The sequence below is a fragment of the Magnolia sinica genome, chromosome 10 (assembly GCF_029962835.1).
Source record: "Magnolia sinica isolate HGM2019 chromosome 10, MsV1, whole genome shotgun sequence".
NCBI lineage: Eukaryota > Viridiplantae > Streptophyta > Magnoliopsida > Magnoliales > Magnoliaceae > Magnolia > Magnolia sinica.
In genome coordinates this window covers 86,957,259-86,978,561 of record NC_080582.1, presented here as the reverse complement: position 1 = coordinate 86,978,561, position 21,303 = coordinate 86,957,259, and the positions used below count along the sequence as shown (strand labels likewise).

General features: G+C 40.1%; 1 protein-coding gene across 1 annotated transcript in view; it reads left to right on the top strand.

Annotated features, from left to right (window-relative positions):
* Positions 1–20,573, top strand: part of LOC131217479 (galacturonokinase) — a 32,618-nt gene extending 12,045 nt beyond the window's left edge. The window contains exons 3-14 of the mRNA XM_058212419.1: positions 1,401–1,472; positions 2,589–2,632; positions 2,762–2,915; positions 5,324–5,389; positions 9,336–9,415; positions 9,545–9,644; positions 10,531–10,706; positions 11,805–11,845; positions 11,940–11,968; positions 18,275–18,344; positions 18,854–18,943; positions 20,215–20,573. Of these exons, the coding sequence (XP_058068402.1) occupies positions 1,401–1,472; positions 2,589–2,632; positions 2,762–2,915; positions 5,324–5,389; positions 9,336–9,415; positions 9,545–9,644; positions 10,531–10,706; positions 11,805–11,845; positions 11,940–11,968; positions 18,275–18,344; positions 18,854–18,943; positions 20,215–20,459 (1,167 nt within the window). The 3' untranslated portion in view covers positions 20,460–20,573. The remainder of the gene's footprint in view (positions 1–1,400; positions 1,473–2,588; positions 2,633–2,761; positions 2,916–5,323; positions 5,390–9,335; positions 9,416–9,544; positions 9,645–10,530; positions 10,707–11,804; positions 11,846–11,939; positions 11,969–18,274; positions 18,345–18,853; positions 18,944–20,214) is intronic.
* Positions 20,574–21,303: the final 730 nt, after the last annotated feature.

Sequence of the window (21,303 nt, the reverse complement as noted above, 5' to 3'; positions counted from 1 at the left end):
GAGATTTGAGGTGGAGGACAGTCTGTGGAGGAGCATCATTGTTGGTAAATATGGCGCCTCCAACATGGGTTGGCAGACCAAGGACTCCTCTCTTTATCGGGCATCCTTTCTTTGGAAGGTTTGCCTAGGTTGGGAGCAAAGTGTCTGTTGGTGTGGTGGGTTTTTTTTTTTTTTTTGGGAGATAGGGCTTAGGTCAGATGCTAGGAAGATGTTTTGAGTGCAAAGTCCTTGCTTCGCTCGGATTTCCCTAATTTGGCCAGCCTCGATTTTTGTTGATGGTGTTTTCCATTGCTCGTTGTTTCTCGACTTCTGCGGATGGGAGTGTGTGTGAGTTCTTCCTTGCAGGTAGTATATGTCAAATCCAAAGATCGATGATATGCTACGGTTTCTTTCTCGTTTATTAGGGATCCAGCTTTCTCCAAGCGTAAAAGATTCTCTGATTTGATTGAAAGATAAATCGTGAGTTTTCTCAGTGAGGTCCTTTTATTTTACCATTTTCTAGTTTGAGAATCTTGGCTCCTACAACCATACTGGCCTTGTCTGATCCTACGGTGTCTCCTAAAGTCTTGGCTTTTCCCTTGCTTGTTGGCAGTCCTTACCATAGATGATCGTTATAGAAGGGCTATGGTGTTGTTGAACATTTGCTTCCTCTGCTTCAAAGATGTAGAGTTAGTTGATCAACTGCTCGTCCGCTGCCCCTTTGCTAGGGATGTCTAGTCTGGTATTTTGCTCTCAGTTGTCCCTGGGCAATGCCAAGCTCTATTGAGGGTCTATTCCATTCTTGGCACTCTAGTGTTGTTGGGAGAAAGGGCGGGTCCAAGTAGATAGTCGCTCTACTCGTTGTTCTTTGGACTCTCTAGAGCAAGAGGAATAATTGTTGTTTCCGTAATAGAACTAGTTCTTCTCTAGGGGATTTCAAATGGGCAAAATTGTGTGTCAAGGATTAGGTGCCTTGAGTGGCAGTTTGTATTTTCTTTTTTCGATTATCTTACCCAAAAAACAGAAAAGAAAAATCGAAGGGGAAATAGGAATTTTATCAAAATTTTTGCTTGGGCTTGGACCTGCCATGCCCAGCCCATGTGGAACTTGGGCCTTGGGCATCTGCTTGGGCCCAGGCCTAACTTGGCACGGCCCAAACCCAGCCCATTGCCACCCCTTTGGATAAATTTAAATTAGGAAATTGAAATCACAGAATTTCATTTCGTAACTTTTTGCACAGTTTCAGGGTCTGTAATGTTGAAATCTTAATCACAATTTCCATTTGTTGAAGGTCATGAACACAAATGCGTTCTGATTACTATTTTTCAAGCTTGAAGTATGATGTCACATTTGTTGAAGGTCTTTTTTTTTTTTTTAATATTATTTATTTACTTCATTTTCCTGTTCTTTGGCATTTAAAGGGTGGAACTGTTTCGGCCATGACAATTAACAAGGGAATACTTTTGGGGTTTATTCCTTCTGATGACTCTCAGGTATGCTTGTTTCTGTTCAGTCAGGTAGAGTCTCAATTTTCATTTCTGATTAAGGACTTAATAACATATATAAGACTATTATGAAACGGAACTCTATAGTTGTCAATGTTTTGCCGTAATTTTGAAAAAAAAAAAGAGAGCAAAGGAGTGATTTCTTGAACATATGGGAAACTTATGAACTCCCTTTTGATTATTTATTTTGAGTTAATGTACTACAAGTTATTGTGCTCAAGGATTTATTTATTGAGAAAAGCTACAGTACTCTTAGAGCACTATAAGTCATCGGGACACGATGACAATCCAATTGATTGATCTTGACTGTCCATTGGGTCCAACAAAGATTTCATAGGGTATCACGCATATATCACACCAACCTGACTATTGTAATAATCTGATCAGTAGCCTTTAATATGGACAGTCAAGATCATTTACACAAAATAGGTCCACAATTTGATGGATCTATTTATTGGGGACCATCAGATTCTAAAGAGTCACTTCTATTAGGCAATCCTAATCTTTCCATGCATGTCTTGGAAAAGGATGACTACAAAAACAAGGACAAACCTGGAATGGATTGGCTCATCTGATCAGTGTGATTTTTGCAGTGTAGCCCATAGAATGTGTTATGTACTCAATAGATAGTAGAGATCGATTGATTGGACTATCCAAATGGCCAGATGCAACTAGGAGCACCAGAGCATTTCTCTTATTTATTTATTTAAGTTATAAGTAGACTGGCCGTTTTTGGTCGAATAATGAACAACCAATGGTCAAGAGTATCTTATGTCAATCCAAAACCTTCAGAGAGGCTTAGATATTCCTGCTTTTGCAGGAGATGCACTCTGTCCAAATCGCATGCTAAGAAATCGCATGCTAAGAACAGGTTCTGATCACACTATGATTTGGTGTGCAAAGGGTACAAACTGCAAAAACAGATGTGGGTTTCTGTTTTTCGTGCCATTATAAACATCAAATGTATTGTATTGTACTGTATCTGCTGGAAGGGCCAAACAAGTTGCAGTTTGGGGTACATTGAAAGAGGCCATTGAAGTTGAAACCAACGCCAGTTCCATACCATGCATTATTTTCTCTCATATTATTTTCTGCTTGGTTTAGGTTCTACTACGATCTGGACAGTTTCAGGGAGAAGTGAGGTTTAGGTACAAGATTACCTTTCTTATACTTATTAACAATGTTGGCATCTCCTTTATCTTGTTATATATATTACATTTTCCACTTACATTATATGGGTTTTATAAGATCTGTTCTGTAATGGGTGGATTTTACAGAGTTGATGAAGTTCAGCATCCGAAGGGATCTATTACAGCAAATAATACAGAAAATGCACATGATTCATCTAAAGTCTGTGAAGAATGTGATTGGGGAAATTATGCAAGAGGTGCCTTGTATGCATTGCAGAGAGGAGGATATCATCTCACCCAGGTTGGAAAGACATCATCATCATCATCATCATTTATGCCTAATCCCGACTAATTGGGGTCGGCTACACAAATCCTTTTCTGCCATTCCACTATTGAATAGGATATGGCAAGACATGACTGTCTTTCCAAAAAGGTTGGAAAGACATTTCCGTATTTTCTTTTCCGATATATTTATTCTTTATTTTTAGTATTCCATGTTTGGGTTGTATGGACATGGACCCATTTTCTAGTTTTACTGTTGAGCCTCATGCAATACTGGTTAGGTGGTAAAGTCCTCAGCACAGTTAATGTACCTTTGCAGATGAAATCAAACTAGAATCACAAAGACTTGAATATGTACCACTTTTGATACTGATTCCATATCTGGATACCACAATTAATTTCAAGCAATCCAAAGTTCAACTAGTAAATTGAATAAAAGAACATAAAAGGATAAAATTCCGGAATTGGTCCACACAAAGCCCAATGGAGTTGCATCAAAGGGGTTCTAGAGGCATTGCATGCCTGGAGAATCCCATCACAAGAAGCAAGAAGAAACTAAGCTAATTGCTATTTATTAAGATTTTTGAAATCATCATCATCTCTAAAATCCATATGTATGGTTATATCTATAGCTTTGTATAGAAATCCTTATTAAATAGAAGGAACCAAGGCTGGTACCCTTTGATTCTTAACTTTTTCTAATCTAACCTGAATCTTTAGGGGATGTTTGGGGTGAGGGATTTGGGGTAGGGATTTGTGAAATCCATGGATTTAAAATCTTCGTTGTTTGTATTCTGTTGGGGATTTGCCAAATTCATACCCCCGTAAATTCACTGATTTTGGTCAAATCCAAATCCTCAACAAAAGAAGAAGAGGAAGATGAAGAAGATTTGGGAAATCCACAAAATGAAATTCTCTCCAAAGCAACAAAAGCTATCCATGGATAAGACACTCTGCCATTGAAATAAATACTCCCCAAATCGTTCAATTTGTGTCTTGATTACTGAACAGTTGACTCCTGGATTTGGCAAATGAAAAACAATGCAAATGCATGGATTTGATTGGGTCCTTACTCATGGCTTAGTGGTAGACTCACAGGTCAACACTAAGGTCATGGGTTCGAGTACCCATTGTGGTGTGTGTGGGTGTGCGTGTAAAAAAATAAAAAATAAATAAAAAAACATGGATTTGACAAGTTCATGGTTACCAATTTCATATTCTCATTTCCTTGATCTCAAACAGGGCCTTAAGGAATATCGACCAGTTGGAGCCTTCCAAACCACTAAAGTTGGAGGCATCCAACTAAGAATCCAGCTAAATAAAGACTCTGAAATTCCAAAGCTTCTTATACAATAGACCCTGTCCATTCATATGCTTTTATGAGCTAGGTTGTAAAAATCCATAGAATAAGGGCTAACGTTTTTATATAAACACTAGAACTGTTGTATGATTGGACCATGGGCTTCAATTGTCCAACTGGTCATTAATTTGGGCCCCTTGATTCATTTGTGGGCATCTCAGTCCAATGAGCCCATTGATCTGGTCCAAAATGCCCATCAAGGCCATTGATATGGTCCTGATCTTCCATAGCTAAATCTAGACCCCCAGTGTGGTCCAGGTCTGCAATCTGGGCAATTAGATGGCCTAGATCTTCAAGGTGGGCAGTTGGATTTGTTGATCCTTTGGTCATGGACCCTTGAATGGGTCTGATATTCAGTCAGTCAGCAATGGGACCACTTGTGCTCTCCCATTGGATGATTGGATTGTCTTGCATTCCCAACTTATGTATTGGATAGAAATCTATTTTTGCTTGTCAATGGGCTGGGCTGGTCCGTCGGGCTTTTGGGCGCCTGCTTCTGGCCAGGCTTGGGCTGAAATACTTAGACCGATGGCTGGATCGGGGTCTAAAGTTTAACCTGTTTATTAATTGGGTTGGGCTTGGGCTATGTCTAAGAGCCTGTAAGCCTAGCCCACACACAACCCAGTCTAGCCCATGTTCCAAGGGTGTTTGCATTGTTGTCATATAAAGCATGATTGGGCACTCCTAACAACAGCCTTGATCTTGCACAAAAGAGGGTGGTCAGGCTTGGGCTTGGGTCAGACTGCATAATCATTATGGGCTGGGCTTGGGCCAGGGTTTTATTTTGCAGGATGCGCTTGGACAGACCTTGGCCCGGCCCGAATCCAGTCCATTGACAACCCTATGTAGATGTTGTCTTTGTTCTCAGCCTTCAGCCATCAAATTGGATCTCCGAGGTAGCGAGTTTATAACTAAAATGTAATTACCATAGATAAAGTTTGTAATGCCATGAAGAGCAATCATGTCAGATCTTCTGGTGGTATAGTTTTATAATGTTACTTGTAACTTTTGCGACAGTCAATTTACAGAATTCTTATGTCTTGGTTTATCTGTTGCTTTGGTTGCAGGGTATCATTGGGTTTATATGCGGTTCTGAGGGACTTGACAGTTCAGGGCTTAGCTCTTCAGCTGCGGTAAGTCCATCGTGCATTTATCTACTCATTTTTGTGTTGTGATGGTTTGACTGCAAAAATCTTCAAATGTGCCCCCGCTCTCAAATATGCCATCATTTTAACATATTATCACTGCCATCATATTACTAAATCTTTTAAATAAAGTTTTTAGCATATTATGATGAATTACTGCCATCATATTATGATGAAAATGCCCCCGCATTAATCACCCCCAGTGAGGAGTCTCGAACATGAGACCTCCCACTCTGATACCTATTTGATGCAGGACAATTAACCACTTGCTCTAAAAGCTCGAACTGATAGAGCATGGCGAATTAATCCCTTTATCTCATAGCCCAAACCCCAAATCCATGAGTTAGGTCCTCGTACAAACCCTCCTTGTAGGCCCCAAATACATGGGTTCTGCCTCACACAAGCCACCTGCCTCACACGGGCCTCAAATACATGGGTTCTGCGGGCCGCCCACCCCCAGTGTGCCCTTGCATCCCACAAGCCACCCCACTCGAGCCCGGTGTGAAAATGCCCTCACATTATATTGAGTTTGGATATCATCGAGGTAGAGATTGTGGTGAGGAATGTTAACCATCATATCTTATTATTTTTAAAGTTCATGTGGCCAACTTATGGTAGGGAGTTATGAAATCAGGCACTGTATGCATGCAATGCCAGAGCATTGAAACTCCTTTTTACCAATTGAAAAATGGAGAATGAATCAACTGTAACTGGTTTGCGCCAATGATGGCTTATAATATGGGGGGATTCGATGATCCTAAGCCTGAGGATAATGTAATTTTCTTAGGGCCTGAGACTGTTCAGGTAGGCCCATTGTTTTGTCGATCCAAATCATTGATCTGATGGGCCCCACAATGAATGGCTGTCACTAAAAAAATATTTCCCATATCGGAACATCCTAGCCATCAAATCTTTAGTATCCCTATCAAATGTAGGATGTTAGCCTGTTACTGTCTTGTTTCATAACCATCAAATGTGGGCCACCAATCCAAGGATTTAGGTTGTCTCGTTGAGGGGACTCTGGTGATATAGTCCTAATTTAGCACAATCAAAGGAATTAACCCAGAGAATATAAGTACTAGTTCCTGCAATAGAATAAAATAAAATAAAGGGAAAAAGGATAACTGTGTGGAATCACACTAGAAAGAAATCCTATGGAGTCACACCAAACAGATCTAGAGGCATTGCAGTTTAGAAGATTATCTCTCCTTGGCTAGAATCCCATTGCAAGAAACTACAAGAAAATAAGGCAAATCATTCAAATAATCAAGCATTCATTCATTGTCTCATATGAATGTCCTATAGGCTACAAACCCCATTTAGAATAATATTGAAAGAATTGTAGAGAATTTTCTGTTGCTTACATCTCTCCAGACCATTTTATAGGTGCAATCCTACTCAACTTGGAACAAAAGAAAGTACTTACACAAGGAAAACAAAAACTGATGCAAACCTGAAAGAGAGCAAATAAATCAATAACAAAATAAAAGGATTGTGGGAAAAGACCTAACAATCCTCTAGCCAAATGCTAGAGATCACAAATGCAAGACTGTGAGCAAGCTCAATAGTCCTCTAGTCTTGAACTAGAGATCACTTTTCCCCCCCTTCAACAGCTACCATAGAGAATAAGAAATTTCATAAAGAGAATATTAATCAGCTTGTCTTATTCCACAGGACATAGATCCTATTTATATAATCAATCTTACAATCTGTAATAAAAGATATGAAATTTAAAAATCAATGAAATAGGAAAGCACCTAAGTAACAAAGCATTCTATAATTAAGAAAATGCCTAAAATAAGAAGATACTTAGATAAGAAAATATTTAAAATTATTCCCTACCTAAAAATAAAGATATGAAAGAAAGAGCAGATTTCCTAATTTAGAGATTTGAAAAAAATGGAAAGTAAGGATGGCTAAAAGGGAAGGTGGTCCTTTTCTTGTACACACGTGTAGAGCGTGCACGTGTGGGATGCGGGCCTTTTCTTCAAATCTTGATCAATCGGCACATGTGGCCATTTGATTGCATAAAAAACAAAGAGTTAAGATTTCATTAAACTTCTCTACATACCAACTGTGGGGTTAAACCTCATCAATCAGGTCACTTTGGACCCTTGAAGTGGTCCAGATCTTCTATCTAGGCTGTTGGGTGGTCCAAATGACAGTTGTATGATCTGTAATTTGGACCCTTGGATGGGCCTGATTTGGATTAGATGTGCTCATCTTTGCTCGACTAGCAATGGTACCACCCATAGTCTTCCATTGGATGATCAGATGATCCTGCACATTTTCATCCATGCTGTGTCCCATCAGAATAATGGTTTTGATCGCCTAACCATAAGCTCCAGCTGCATACCAAAGGGCTTGTGGATGGCATATGTATCCTTGAGCCTATATCTGTATTATTCCTTTACAATATACTTTTATTTGCAACACTGTTATGTGTGATTAGCACAAAATAAACTTGTCCTTCTCCAAATCCAAAGCCCATCCATCATGAATATTGAGAGTGTTAGTTTTTGTGATGGAGTAACCCACTTAAAGAATTTCGGCTTAGAGGTGCACAACAATGCCGCTTCTTGAAGATGGTTTACGCATCTCCAAAAGTGCAGTAGAGCTCTTGCATAGAGTCTCCGGGATTCAACTGAGCCCAAACCCTTACAGAGTCTGTCTCTGGTCTCAGTAGCAAAATGATGTCTATTACTAGTTTGTACTACTGGGAAGATAGACTATTGTCTTTAAACTTAAGAAACAGGAGGAACTCAAAATGAAAGAACAAGAAGAGAAGATTTTCTGTCTCAAATGGGTCAATGTTTGGTGTATTGTTAACCTTTTAAGTGACTTCTGGTGAAAGGTCAAATGCATTGAACAATCATGTCATACGCGTGGATGGTATTAATGTGGTGCGTATATCCATTCATCTCTGATGGTGAATACATGTATGTGCCTTATGGAGGATACACGTATGCTTCTTTATTAAAGATACATGTATATTTTAACAATACATGTTTGACCTATTAATAAGAACACAAGATACATTTATGGCCTATATTGTATATTTGAAGCACATTTCCAACAGTTAAGTCTAATTTTCTCAATCTTCATGTTGGGAACTTGGGATATTTCTCAACCATATTGTTTATCACCTAGGCTGACTTCAATATTCTACAGTGAATTTAATTGATGTTCCCCCAAGAACAATCGTATTTGCCAGGTTGGCCTGTTAGGATCATATTCTCTTGGTGGACAAGTTGTGCCACTATCATACGATCATTGTTAATGGTTGCTATCTATGCATTCGGGATATCAAATCCATCAACCATTTCCTCATTCATTGTCAGTTTACGCATGAGGTATGAACCTATTCCTAGTGCATTTCAACATGGCATGGACAATGCCTGGTACCATCCAGCCTTTGTTTGTTACAATGGAGTATTCGGCATCCTCATAAGAAGTGTAAACTATTTTGGGAGCTGTGCTTGGCTGTGGTTTTCTGGAGGGATTTGGAAGGAACATAACAACTGCATGTTTAACAGAACTTGCATATCTATTCCTGAGGTTATCAAGAGAGTCAAACACCTTGTTTGTTCTTGGGCGGAAGGGATGGGTATTTTTTGTCCTTTTTCAAATGGTGATCAGCTTCTTCTTCTTCTTTCTGTGCGCGCGCGCGCGCGCGGGGGGGCCGCTTTGGGCTCTCCTTTTATTAGTGAAAATCTCTTATTTCCTGATTTATTTATTTATTTAAAAAAAAAAAAAAAAACAAAACAAAACAAAAAAAAAAAAGAAAAGAAAAAGGGAAGAAATAAAGTCTTCTTGAAAAAGAAAACCGATTTGATTGTCTTCCATCTTCTTATAATCCTTCTGAATAAGCTGGAATAATGATGAACATCTTCACGTCCTTTTGTAGTAATTGCTTATAGCTTCTGACTGATAGGTTGGAGTTGCTTACCTGTTGGCTTTGGAGAGTGCAAATAGCTTAACGATTTCCACTACAGAAAACGTTGAATTGGATCGGTAAGTACAGTCCGCATCACATGCCATTATCTCCAATGGGACTGACTGTAGTTATTATTCGCATGTCTACTTGGCAGCCCAAGTTTATCTAATGTCAGTAAGAATCCTAACAGTTTTTTTGGGGTGCAGCATAATTGAAAATGAATATTTAGGTCTTCGAAATGGCATTCTAGATCAGTCGGCAATCTTACTTTCAAGCTATGGTTGCCTCACCTGCATGAACTGCAAGGTAATGTGTGATTTTTCTCTTTTTATTGTACAGATGGTGCAATTTGGACCATTAAATTAAGAATATCTTAGTTCTTTCAAGAATTGGTTATGATGTAGATGTCAAGTTCTTATTAGAGGAATGATAATTTGCACACACTTTCGACATGAGTTTCCATGTGGATACATTGAAGACATATATACAACATTGGACTACTCTTTTTGCGCACCCACCCCCAAAAAAAAAGAAAAAGAAGAAGAAGACAAAAAGAAAAAAGAAACTGTGGCCCACCTGACCAGTGGATCAATGTGATTCTTGGACTAGGATATCAATTTAGTGGTACCGTTTTGATGGATGGATTGGATTTCAGACCTAGCATGCCATTCTGGCATGTGTGGCGGGTGCATGAGCTGTATTGCACACACGTGTGGGCTGAGCAAAGCTCCTTTATTATATAATCATTTAGCAAAACATTGCTTATTTTATAATCAAAACATTAGGTAGTGTATCTTGATGAATGGCATGGCTATGATATTTGATGATCATGATGCATTATCTCATTTGCGTTCTGCTACAAGATTTCTGTTTTTAAGCCTTCCATTGCCCAAAACCACACGCCTGCTGATAAGGAGTAGAAAACCATGCTTTCTTAAATTGCTAGGTCCTTGGAAAAGTTCTAATTATTAAAAAAAACACTGTTCAACTATAGCTACGAGTAACCATTTTCTCTTAGTACTGATCTTCTCATATATCCAATACCAATGAAAAAAAAATGTTGTCTGTGAAACTCCTCTCATAAAGTTCTTCAGTATCAATCGAGCATGAACTATCGTTTTTATTAGAATCTCTCTGACTTTTTTTTGGGATAACTCTAGTATTTATTCTAATTTTGGTTTAGCTTGTGTAGACCAAGGAGTACATGCTTATACACCTGCCGAAGTTGCTTGGAGACCAAGAATCTAAGGGACAGGAAGCATACAAGATATTGTTGGCATTTTCGGGCTTAAAGCATGCTTTGGCAAGCAATCCTGGATATAATTGCCGGGTTTCCGAGTGCCAAGCAGCAGCTAGAGTTCTTTTACAGTAAGTTTTTCTTTTTACACTATCATATTAAGATAGCAATGCACAGTGCAAGACTATAAATATGTCAGTCAGTTGCTATTGACTGACATGTGGAAAATCATCAATCAGAACTGTTCATTCAATGGTGCTGTTGGGAGCAACCATGGTGCAAAAATCATGCCAATTGGATGATCCTAACCCTATGAATGAGGCCAATTTGTTACAACCATCAGTTTTTTATGAGCCATAGATGATAGATCACATGGTTATAATCAACAAACCAAAGTGCTACTTTGGAATCATAAGCAATGAGCTGGGATCTACTGGGTAGATGATTCAAGATGATGATTGGACCTATTTTATCCCCTCAATCTTGATGGTCCATTTTCCATTCTATTAATCAGATGCTTAGGATCATCTGATAGGTGTAATTGTTGCACCATGGCTTGTCCCTAGTTATATGAAAGAGTGAACTGTTCAAATTGACAATTGGGTGTCTCACGTGTCATTAAAAAGGTCTAGACTCTGGAGACCTTGCTAATGTCTCATGAAGGTGGATATGTAGCAAAAGCCATATATATTGTGTCCAAATTGTAAACAACTCGCTTCACTTAAGGTATGATCAGAAGTACCTTGGGTACTGGGGTGCAGAGAGGATGGTTACAACCTAAATAATATCTTGTTTCAAGTAGTATCTGGAACGAATGAAATATTATTTTCGGGAAAAAGAGCAGGGGAAAAAAATCACTCATCTGGGTTTCGCTTTTCCCGCTGTCCAAATGTGGAGTTGCTTCAAAATGAAATTGCCCACCAATATCTCAACCAAAAGTCAGTTTGGGATTACTCATTAGTGTTGCGTATATAAGTGGTGGTCTGATTTTATTTTTTTTCAATGTTTACTTTGGCATGTGTATGCTTCATAAGATCAGACCTCCGAACTAGAAAGTTAGGAGGAAGGAACATCCTTTATTTTTCTTGAATGAATGTTGCATTCATCATAATTTATTTTTAAAAAAAATAGTCTTTTGTGAAAATAATTTTTCTTTAGTGCTTTTTTCTTAACTAAATTATTTTTCTTCATTTTATTCATTTTTCTGACTTGATATTCGATGTTTGCAGGGTCTCTGGGAATGAAAGATGCGACCCTCTTCTTTGCAACGGTTACACTTTGGTCCATTTTCTTTATCAATTGGACTACATATACTTTCTTTTATCATTGTGGGGACTGATTCCTTTCTTCTCTCATTGTGGCAGTTGAACTAGATGTGTACGAAGCTCACAAGGTATTCATTTCTCATTAAAAAAGAAGAAGAAAATCTGTGGAAATATCCAGAGCTTTGTTAAGCCCACACGTGTGTAGAGGTCAGCTAATGCACACGCCACCACATATCCCAGCATGGCAGACAGGTGAAATATCCAAGTGGGTGTCACTTTGATTCACTGTCCCCAAGAATCAGGTTGGTCCACTAGTGACGTGGGCCACAATTAACTGAACAAATGTACATTTGTGAAAAAATGAGCTGAAGTTTTCTAACCCGCCAACCTCCTTTTTAACATCATGGCTTACCCACCGAATGAACCACCATTATCATTGCGAATAACATGTACACTGTTGGATCCACCTAATGCCTGGCTTGGATATTTCACCTCTCTGCCATGCGCTGGCATATCCGGTGGCATGTGCATTAGCTGACATGTATACATGAGTGGGCTTATCAAAGCTTGTTATATTCATACCCACAATAAATTTCAGTTTTACTCGTAAAACATGAAATACGGTAAAATTGTGATTGTTCATCTACTTACAAGACAAGCATCCTTATGCAAGCATTGATTTCTGAAGAAACAGTGATACTGCAATGATGTTCCGATTCCTGTTTACATCCATGCCTGCATTAATGCTTTTCTTTCCAATGTGTGTTGACTTCACATTGACATGTTGCTTGCATCCAATATCACTCCAAGAAAATACAGTGGTTTGTTTTGTTACATTAAAACATAGACATGTATACTCATAGTAGGCATACACCTACCCCATATTTGTATAGTAGGCTAATAACCATTTTGTGTTGGATTTTAGAGGCCGAGTTCTCTGTTCGTTCCAAACAGGGAATTTTCCTGTTCATAACTTAATTTGTAGATGTGACGCTCATGGTTGGTCTATGCAAGCCATTGATCTGACAGCCCCCGTCATGGATGGACCATTCCCTTAAAATCTCTCAAATTGGAAGATCCTAGCCATCGAATCTCTGATCTTTCTTCCATTGAACGTGGTCTGTTCGTGCATTTATTTTTAAGTTTTTCACCATGTGTTTACATGCCAACATGGAGAAGGTTAGAGTTGACCAATTGAGAGGATATTCTGGGATCAATGTCTTGGAGACCATTCATGGGCCCCACATGATGCAGGACAATTAACCACTTGCTCTAAAAGCTCGAACTATTAGAGTATGGCGAATTAATCCCTTTATCTCATAGCCCAGGCCCCACATCGCATGGGTTAGGACCTCGGCCAAACCTTCTTCGTGGGCCCCAAATCACATTGGCCGCCCACCCCGAGTGTGTCCCCGCATCCTACGGGCTACCCCACTCGAGCCTGGTGTGAAATGCGCATTAATCACCCCTAGTAAGGAGTCTCGAACACGAGACCTCCTCCGTGGGCTGCACCCACCCCGAGTGTGACCCTGCATCCTACAAGCGACCCCACTCGAGCCCAGTGTGAAAATGCCCCTGCATTAATCACCCCCAGTGAGGAGTTTCGAACACGAGAACTCTCGCTTTGATACCAAATTTGATGCAGGACATGGAAAATTAAATATGATATGCAATATTTCAGGCTTTGATCCAAACATTCAATTCAGAAACAATCATACAAATTCCACCTCCCACATGAAAATCCAAACATTCAATTAAAAATGGGAATCTATGCGGGTCCAAGCCGACACAGGCTAGGACTGGACCAATAAAAATTATAAACCAATCGATGTCAAAGGGAAATAAAATCAATTACTCATGCATAAAAATCAGTCCCTAATCCAATGGATTCCCTAATTTCAATTCAAGGAACCCTAAGTTGATAAAAAGTGGCAAATCAATTAGGGATCATGTAATCTAGGGTTATGATTCATGAAAAACGGCTATGAGGGGATAAAAGAGGATAAAAACCTGAGCCAAAAGATGATCCCACGTGTGGACAACAAAATGGCCCTGACGGACGTGCGTGTGATCCCGGCCGCACGTGTGTGGGGCCCACTATTCAGAAAAATGTCACCTTGGCCCTGGTCGACCAGGGATGGACTCCAAAATTCCCAAATCTCAGCTCGATCCGATGTACGGTTTGTGCGTGGTGCTCCGCCGAAGTTTCAGGTCGCCTGTGGGCCGAAATCTGAAAACCTTCTGTAATGAAGAAATCTGATGTAACAAAAGGACAAATTCGAAGTACAGATGGTGGGGGAAGATGGAAAAAAAGGATGATGGAAGATGGTGGTGAATTAGGATCGATGTGGCTTCGCACCACGGTAATTAGCCCTTCGAAAAGGGAGGGCTTCACACCCACTTTTGAATTCTTTCACAACTCACGAAGAGAGCAGAAAAATAAAGCAGGAATTTTTTATTAACTTCAATGAATAAAAAGAACTACAAGGGGTGCCTATTTATAGGGAGAACCCTATACCCAAAAACTCGCACTATGTGCGACACCTATTACTTGGCGATGAAGTAAACTAAAATAAAAACCAAACAAGGAAATCTAAAGCGTTCACGATGTTCTAAATAATAACAATAAGCAAAACCTAAAATATAAAACCAATCCGACAAGTGGGCCACGATCATGAGATCCCATGGTGGGCTTTTCTTGACTATCAGGCCACTTTTCTGAACCAAAACTTGACTTCTAGCTAGGAGGCCCTCCCTGGATGTCGTCATCGAGCCAGATCGATGGTGGAGTCCTCCTACGTACGTACGTGCTAGGGGGGGCAGCGTGAGTGCGCGTGATGTCCCCATCAATTCTCCCCGGCTGCAAAGATTTCGCCACTGGCGAAATAAAACTCATAAACCACTCCAGGATGTCAGGATCAAGTCTCTGAAACTCCTCCTCAGTGAGCCACGTGCTGTCTGAAGCTGGGTGTGACTTCCATTTAACCACGTACTTCTGAAACCCACCGTCCGACATTGAAATTATCTGATGGTCCAGGATATCCTCTATTTCCTTTTTGGGTGTGTGAAGGTTAGGTATGGGAGATAGAGGCTGGGAAAATGAGTCGGGAAGGATAGGTATGGGAGGTAGAGGCTGGAAAGATGGGTCGGGACGGGTAGGTATGGGAGGTAGAGGCTGGGAACATGGGTCAGGACGGGTAGGTATGGGACGTAGAGGCTGAAAAAATGGGTTGGGAAGGGTAGATATGGGAGGTAGAGGCTGGGAAAATGGGTCGGGACGGGTAGGTATGGGACGTAGAGGCTGGGAAAATGGGTCGGGAAGGGTAGGTATGGGAGGTAGAGGCTGGGAAGAAAGGTTAGGAAAAGTAGATATGGGAGGTAGAGGCTGGAAAAATGAGTTGGGAAGGGGCCATGGTTCAAGGGATAAATATAGGGAATCAGGATAGGCGGGCGAAGGGCCGGACAAAGTATCAGTGGTCCCCTGAAAAGTAACTAAATCCTCCACATCGGATGTGAAACTAATTCCCATGGAAGGTGAAAGATCTACCCCATACACGTTGAGACCATTTCGTTTTATAATTTTGGCAGGTCCAACGCTACACGCATGTAACTTACGAACGGCCCTCGAAGGATACCGCTCGGGCCTGATGCAGACCATCACAGAGTCCCCAATCTTGAATCCTTTGAAACATTTATAATGGTCTGTAGAAAATGTGCAATGTTCATTATTATTCATGATCTTCTGCCTGATTTCTTGATGTCATGAATGAATGTGATACGCAAAAGACTCTGCAGACTCTGACGGCCTATGGGACAGTGACATAGGGACAAGATCAATAAATTTCCTAGGTTTATAATCAGTAACGACTTCACGAGGACTTAGACCTGTTGACCTATCGACAAAATTATTCAACGTAAACTCGGTGTAGGTATTACGGTGTCCCATATTCTGGTGTGCTCTATATCCCTCCTAGGGGACTCATCCGGTAGATCATCAGGACAAACATCACGAAACTCATCCACTACCGGAATGACCTCAGTGGGTAACTCTACACTAACATCTGGTGCACTCTCTCCAGTCACAAGGCTGCACATGTTGTACCCCTCAAAATAGTGGTCTTGATGTCCCTCATGGGGTGGGTACACGGGTGCACGCCCATAACTGATTCCTTGGCCAACTCCATTCATTGGTCTATCCTTCAGGCCACCTGCCTGAGATTGGACATCTACCCCAATGGTGGGGTTTGTCCTGGCAATGGTCTTTAGTCGGGCAATGCGTTCATCAAGCTGCTCAAAGCATTGGTCCATTTCCAAGCGCTTAATCATAAACTCCAACTTCTGGGACAACTTGTTTAGTGACTCTTGCAATTGTTCCATGTTTAGTGTAGGGTGCCAACCAAAATTCAGCAATATAGTTGTCAAAATATAAGAGATTTTTTTTTTATATATATAAAAAGAATCGACCTAGTTTCTAAAAAACGAAAAAGGAAAGTTTCTAAAGAAACAAATTAGGAAAGCTTCTTAAAAAAAACAAATTAGAAAAGTTTCTAAAAAAAACAACCTAGTTTCTAAAGAAAAAGAAAAAAGGAAAGTTGCTAAAAATAGAAAGTAAGTTAGTTTCTAAAAAAGAAAAAGGAAAGTAAATTAGTTTCTAAAAAAGAAAAAGGAAAGGAAATTAGTTTCTAAAAACAGATTAAGAAAGTTTCTAAAAAATTAGTTTATAAAAAAACAGAAAAGGAAAGTTTCTAAACCTAGAAATAGAAAACTAAGTTAATTTCTAAAATAATTCAAATAAGGGGATAACATAAAATTTCAGCAGCTTATTTCAGGGTTTATGGACCTCTAAACAGCCATATATGATGAGAATTGATGCGTAATGGACATAAACAACCAAACCCTAAACATGTAATGAATTCCCCTACAAGAACCCTAGGCTTTGATACCAAATTTGATGCAGGACATGGAAAATTAAATATGATATGCAAGATTTCAGGCTTAGATCCTACCAATTCAGAAACAATCACATAAATTCCACGTCCCACATGAAAATCCAAACATACAATTAAAAAGGGGAATCTATGCGGGTCCAAGCCGACACAGGCTAGGACTAGACCAATAAAAATTATATACCAAATGATGTCAAAGGGAAATAAAATCAACTACTCGTGCATAAAAATCAGTCCCTAATCCAAGGGATTCCTTAATTTCAATTCAAGGAACCCTAAGGTGATAAAAAGGGGCAAATCAATTAGGAATCATGTAATCTAGGGTTAGGATTCATGAAAATTGGCTATGAGAGGATAAAAGAGGATAAAAACCTGAGCCAAAAGATGATCCCGCATGTGGACAGCAACAATGGCCCAGACGAACATGCGTGTGATCCCGGCAGCACGTGTGTGGGGCCCACTATTTAGAAAAAGACCACCTTGGCCCTGGTCGGCCAGGGATGGACTCCAAAACTCCTAAATCTCAGCTCGATCCGATGTACGGTTTGTGCGTGGTGCTCTGCCGAAGTTTTAGCTCGTCTGCGGGCCGAAATCTGGAAACCTGCTGTAATGAAGAAATCTGATGCAACAAAAGGACAAATTCGAAGTACGGATGGTAGGGGAAGATGGAAAAAAAAAAGATGATGGAAGATGGGGGTGAATTGGGATCGATGTGGCTTCGCACCACGGTAGTTAGCCCTTCGAAAAGGGAGGGCTTCGCACCCACTTTTGAATTCTTCCACAACTCACGAAGAGAGCAGAAAAATAAAACAAGAATTTTTTATTAACTTCAATGAATGAAAAGAACTACAAGGGATGCCTATTTATAGGGAGAACCCTATACTCAAAAACTCGCACCATGTGCGACACCTATTACTTGGCGATGAAGTAAACTAAAATAAAAACCAAACAAGAAAATCTAAAGCGTTCACGATGTTCTAAATAATAACAATAAGCAAAACCTAAAATATAAAACCAATCCGACGAGTGGGCCACGATCATGAGATCCCATGGTGGGCTTTTCTTGACTATCAGGCCACTTTTCTGAACCAAAACTTAACTTCTAGCTAGGAGGCCCTCCCTGGACGTCGTCATCGAGCCAAATCGATGGTGGGGTCCTCCTACGTACGTACGTGCGTAGGGGGGGCGGCATGAGTGCGCGTGATGTCCCCATCACCACATCTACAAATTAAGTACCAAAAGTTCCTGTTCAGAATGAATAGGGAACTCAGCGTCTTGATTTTAGTTCTGCTCTAGGCAGTAGGACAGAACTCCGCTCATCTTTTATATCTCCTTCAACTATTATGTATTTTTCACTATTAAAGTATGTGCACGTTGATCTTGTCACATCTTAGTTCTAGTAGTTCTTGTTTGCTATTTTATCAGCCACCAGCATGAAGAGATTCGGTTTCTTCATGAATGTGATTATTTTTTCTTTTCATGTCGTAGGACAAGTTAGAACCAAATCTCGCTAGAAGAGCAGAGCACTACTTCTCAGAAAACATGCGGGTTACGGAAGGTATTACTGATTTTACAGGAGGGACATTGATGAGGCCATATGTGGCATGTGGCAACATGGCATATGTGTGAGAGATCTGGCCAATTCATCAGGGCAGGGTCATTGTGAACATACCCTGGCCAAAATCAAGCTAGTTCACTCATCTGGTGGGCGGCACGTGTGAAAAAAAATGGATGGTAACATTTTAAAAAAGAAAAAAGAAAAAAAGATGATCAACGGTCCATATCAATGGTCATACATTGCCCGCTCGATGAGCTGACCTTGACTGTTGGGCCAAGGCATATTCATGGTGCTGTTGCCCCCACCTAGTGGGTCACCTGGATCCTGTACGCATGTACTGTGTGCTCTCTTTCTAATGAAGATTGCCACAAATTTTATTGATTCTGTGTGACCTTCAAGAATTTACATGAAAACGTCGAAGAATGTTATAACTTTTACTTTTCAGAGCCTTCTAGTTAAAAACTACTAATCTGCCTGACTTTATGGATTGGTACTTGAAAATCTTGCAGGACTTAAAGCTTGGGCTTCTGGTAAATTGGAAGATTTTGGAAGGTTGATTTCAGCTTCGGGACTTAGTTCTGTACAAAACTATGAATGTGGTACGTTCCATTCTCTGTGAGTTGACCACTGATATTCCAATTAATGTGCATGTTCATCCAAGGAACCCACTTCATCATCATCATCTAAGCCTTATCCCAACCAACATTTCAGTATCGATATCAATGTATGCATCACACCCTTGGGATATGGAAACATATTAGGTATAGCATAGAAAATATCAGATGTATTGCATAATATATCACTATTTTTGGAAAACATTGGGAAATTGGACAATTTTTTCAATGAAACTTCAGGGATGTAGAAAAGACATATGACCCACTTAGCAAACCATAGTGGGGATTACCTGGATCTCCAGCACAAAAGGTAAGGATCAACAAGGCCTCATGGCCATTGATCCCACAATTATAACCAATAATAATAAATATCTAGTCTTTGAAAAATTGGAGTGATTCAGTGTAATTTTGCATATTAGAATATAATTTTCTGTAATTACGGGTAACGGAAACAACAGGAAATCATATTGACGTAAATCAACACATGATGTAAGTGGTAAATGGTTTGTGAAACTATGGCCATTTTAGTTAGAGAAATTATAGGTTCATGATGCATGTGTCCCAATTCACCGAAACAGGATTCATGATTCATTAATCCAGGCTGTTGAACCTACGAAACTCAATGTGGATGACCGAAGACCGGAGTGTCTCCAGACTGGAAGATCCTAGACATCCAATCATGGTTCCAAGACTCAGACGAGTCCCATACTTATCCTCCAAGTCAACTCAGATTCAGTGCTAGCTGATCTGGTTCGATACCACAAGTTGCCTCCCTGAGCCACCCCCGACTTGGGGAAGTCAGACCGATACACACCCTGGCTCAGGTGAGTCATAACTCAACTTGAGACTGAATGAGTCGATCTAAGTTGCCGACTCTAAAAACCATGCATCTAATCTTTGGCCTTTTTGTCAAGATCATTGTTGCTTTTCCTAAATGACTATTTGTAGGACCGGCAGGGGACACCTGGTTTCCGGTGCAGCATGTTGCTTATAGGGAACACACTAGTGCATGTTTAGATTGTCATGTTGTCTAGATTCATGATTGAAGTTATAGCAGAAAGTTCAAAATCCCAAAATCTCTTTTGTTTGGTGAAATGTTTTTGGCTCTATATATATATATATATATATATATATATATATATATATATATATATATATATATATATATATATATATAAAATCAACCAAACTTCAATTGCCAAATGAAAAAGGAATCTCCCGAATGATATTTTACTGCATGTTTCCTCATATGACAGGCTGCGAGCCACTGATACAACTCTACAAGATCCTCTTGAGGACTCCGGGTGTTTTTGGGGCCCGGTTCAGTGGGGCGGGATTCAGGGGCTGCTGCATTGCATTTGTCCATCCCGATCGTGCAGAGGAAGCAGCTTCATTCGTCAGGGACGAGTACAGTAAGGTTCAACCCAAGCTGGCCGGCCAGCTGAATTCAGACACAGCTGTATTGATATGTGAAGCTGGGGACTCTGCTTGTGTTATCTGATCAAAGGTCATGATTTTTCTCTTATAGTTTTGAGTAGACTTGAAATGCAGGGAAGTTTCATGATCCATGTATTCTTTTATGATATGAAATAAAATTTGGGATGTGCTAGTCCAATCTGGCCAAGGAGAGATTGGTGAGGTGATTTGCAGCCCATGTGCCCATGTGGCACGCGTGTTGAAACAGGACCCTCATCACGTGGGGGCCAGTGCAAAATCAGGCTGGTCCACTTGTATAGTGGGTGGTCACATGTGGTGAGGAAAATGATGTAACATAATAGATGACTGATGGTCTATATTTTAGATAAACATCAGGGTGGGGCCCACCCAATTCACAAAGTGAAATTTATATCATTTTCATGCAGAAGTTGTCCGACATGGACCCATGCATACTTTAAAAAATTCTCAAACATGGCCCACTGTTATGGTTAAGTAAAAATCCATCCCAATCACTAAGTGTGTCACCCCATTATAACTGTTATGGCCCAAAAATCAGGCAGGCCAGAGAATAGTAATGCTCACCCTCCAAACTGTTCACTTAAATGTGGCCAACCCAAATCAGAAATGGGCCTGATTTTTTGTCCCAAGGCCTACATTTTAGCTTTCCATCCAATGGTTGGAGTGAATTTCATATAATTATCATGGTGGGCCCTGAAAAATCAAGGGTGGTCATCCTCTTCAAATTGTTTCCCTTTCTATGGCTTACTTGAATCACAGACCGAGCTGATTTTTGACCACAAGAGCTAAAATGGGTGACACACCTGGTCATCGGGTGGATTTCACTTAAACATCACGGTGGGGCCCACCAATTGTTGCAGTCAAGCTCAAGCCAACAGTGATTTTCATAC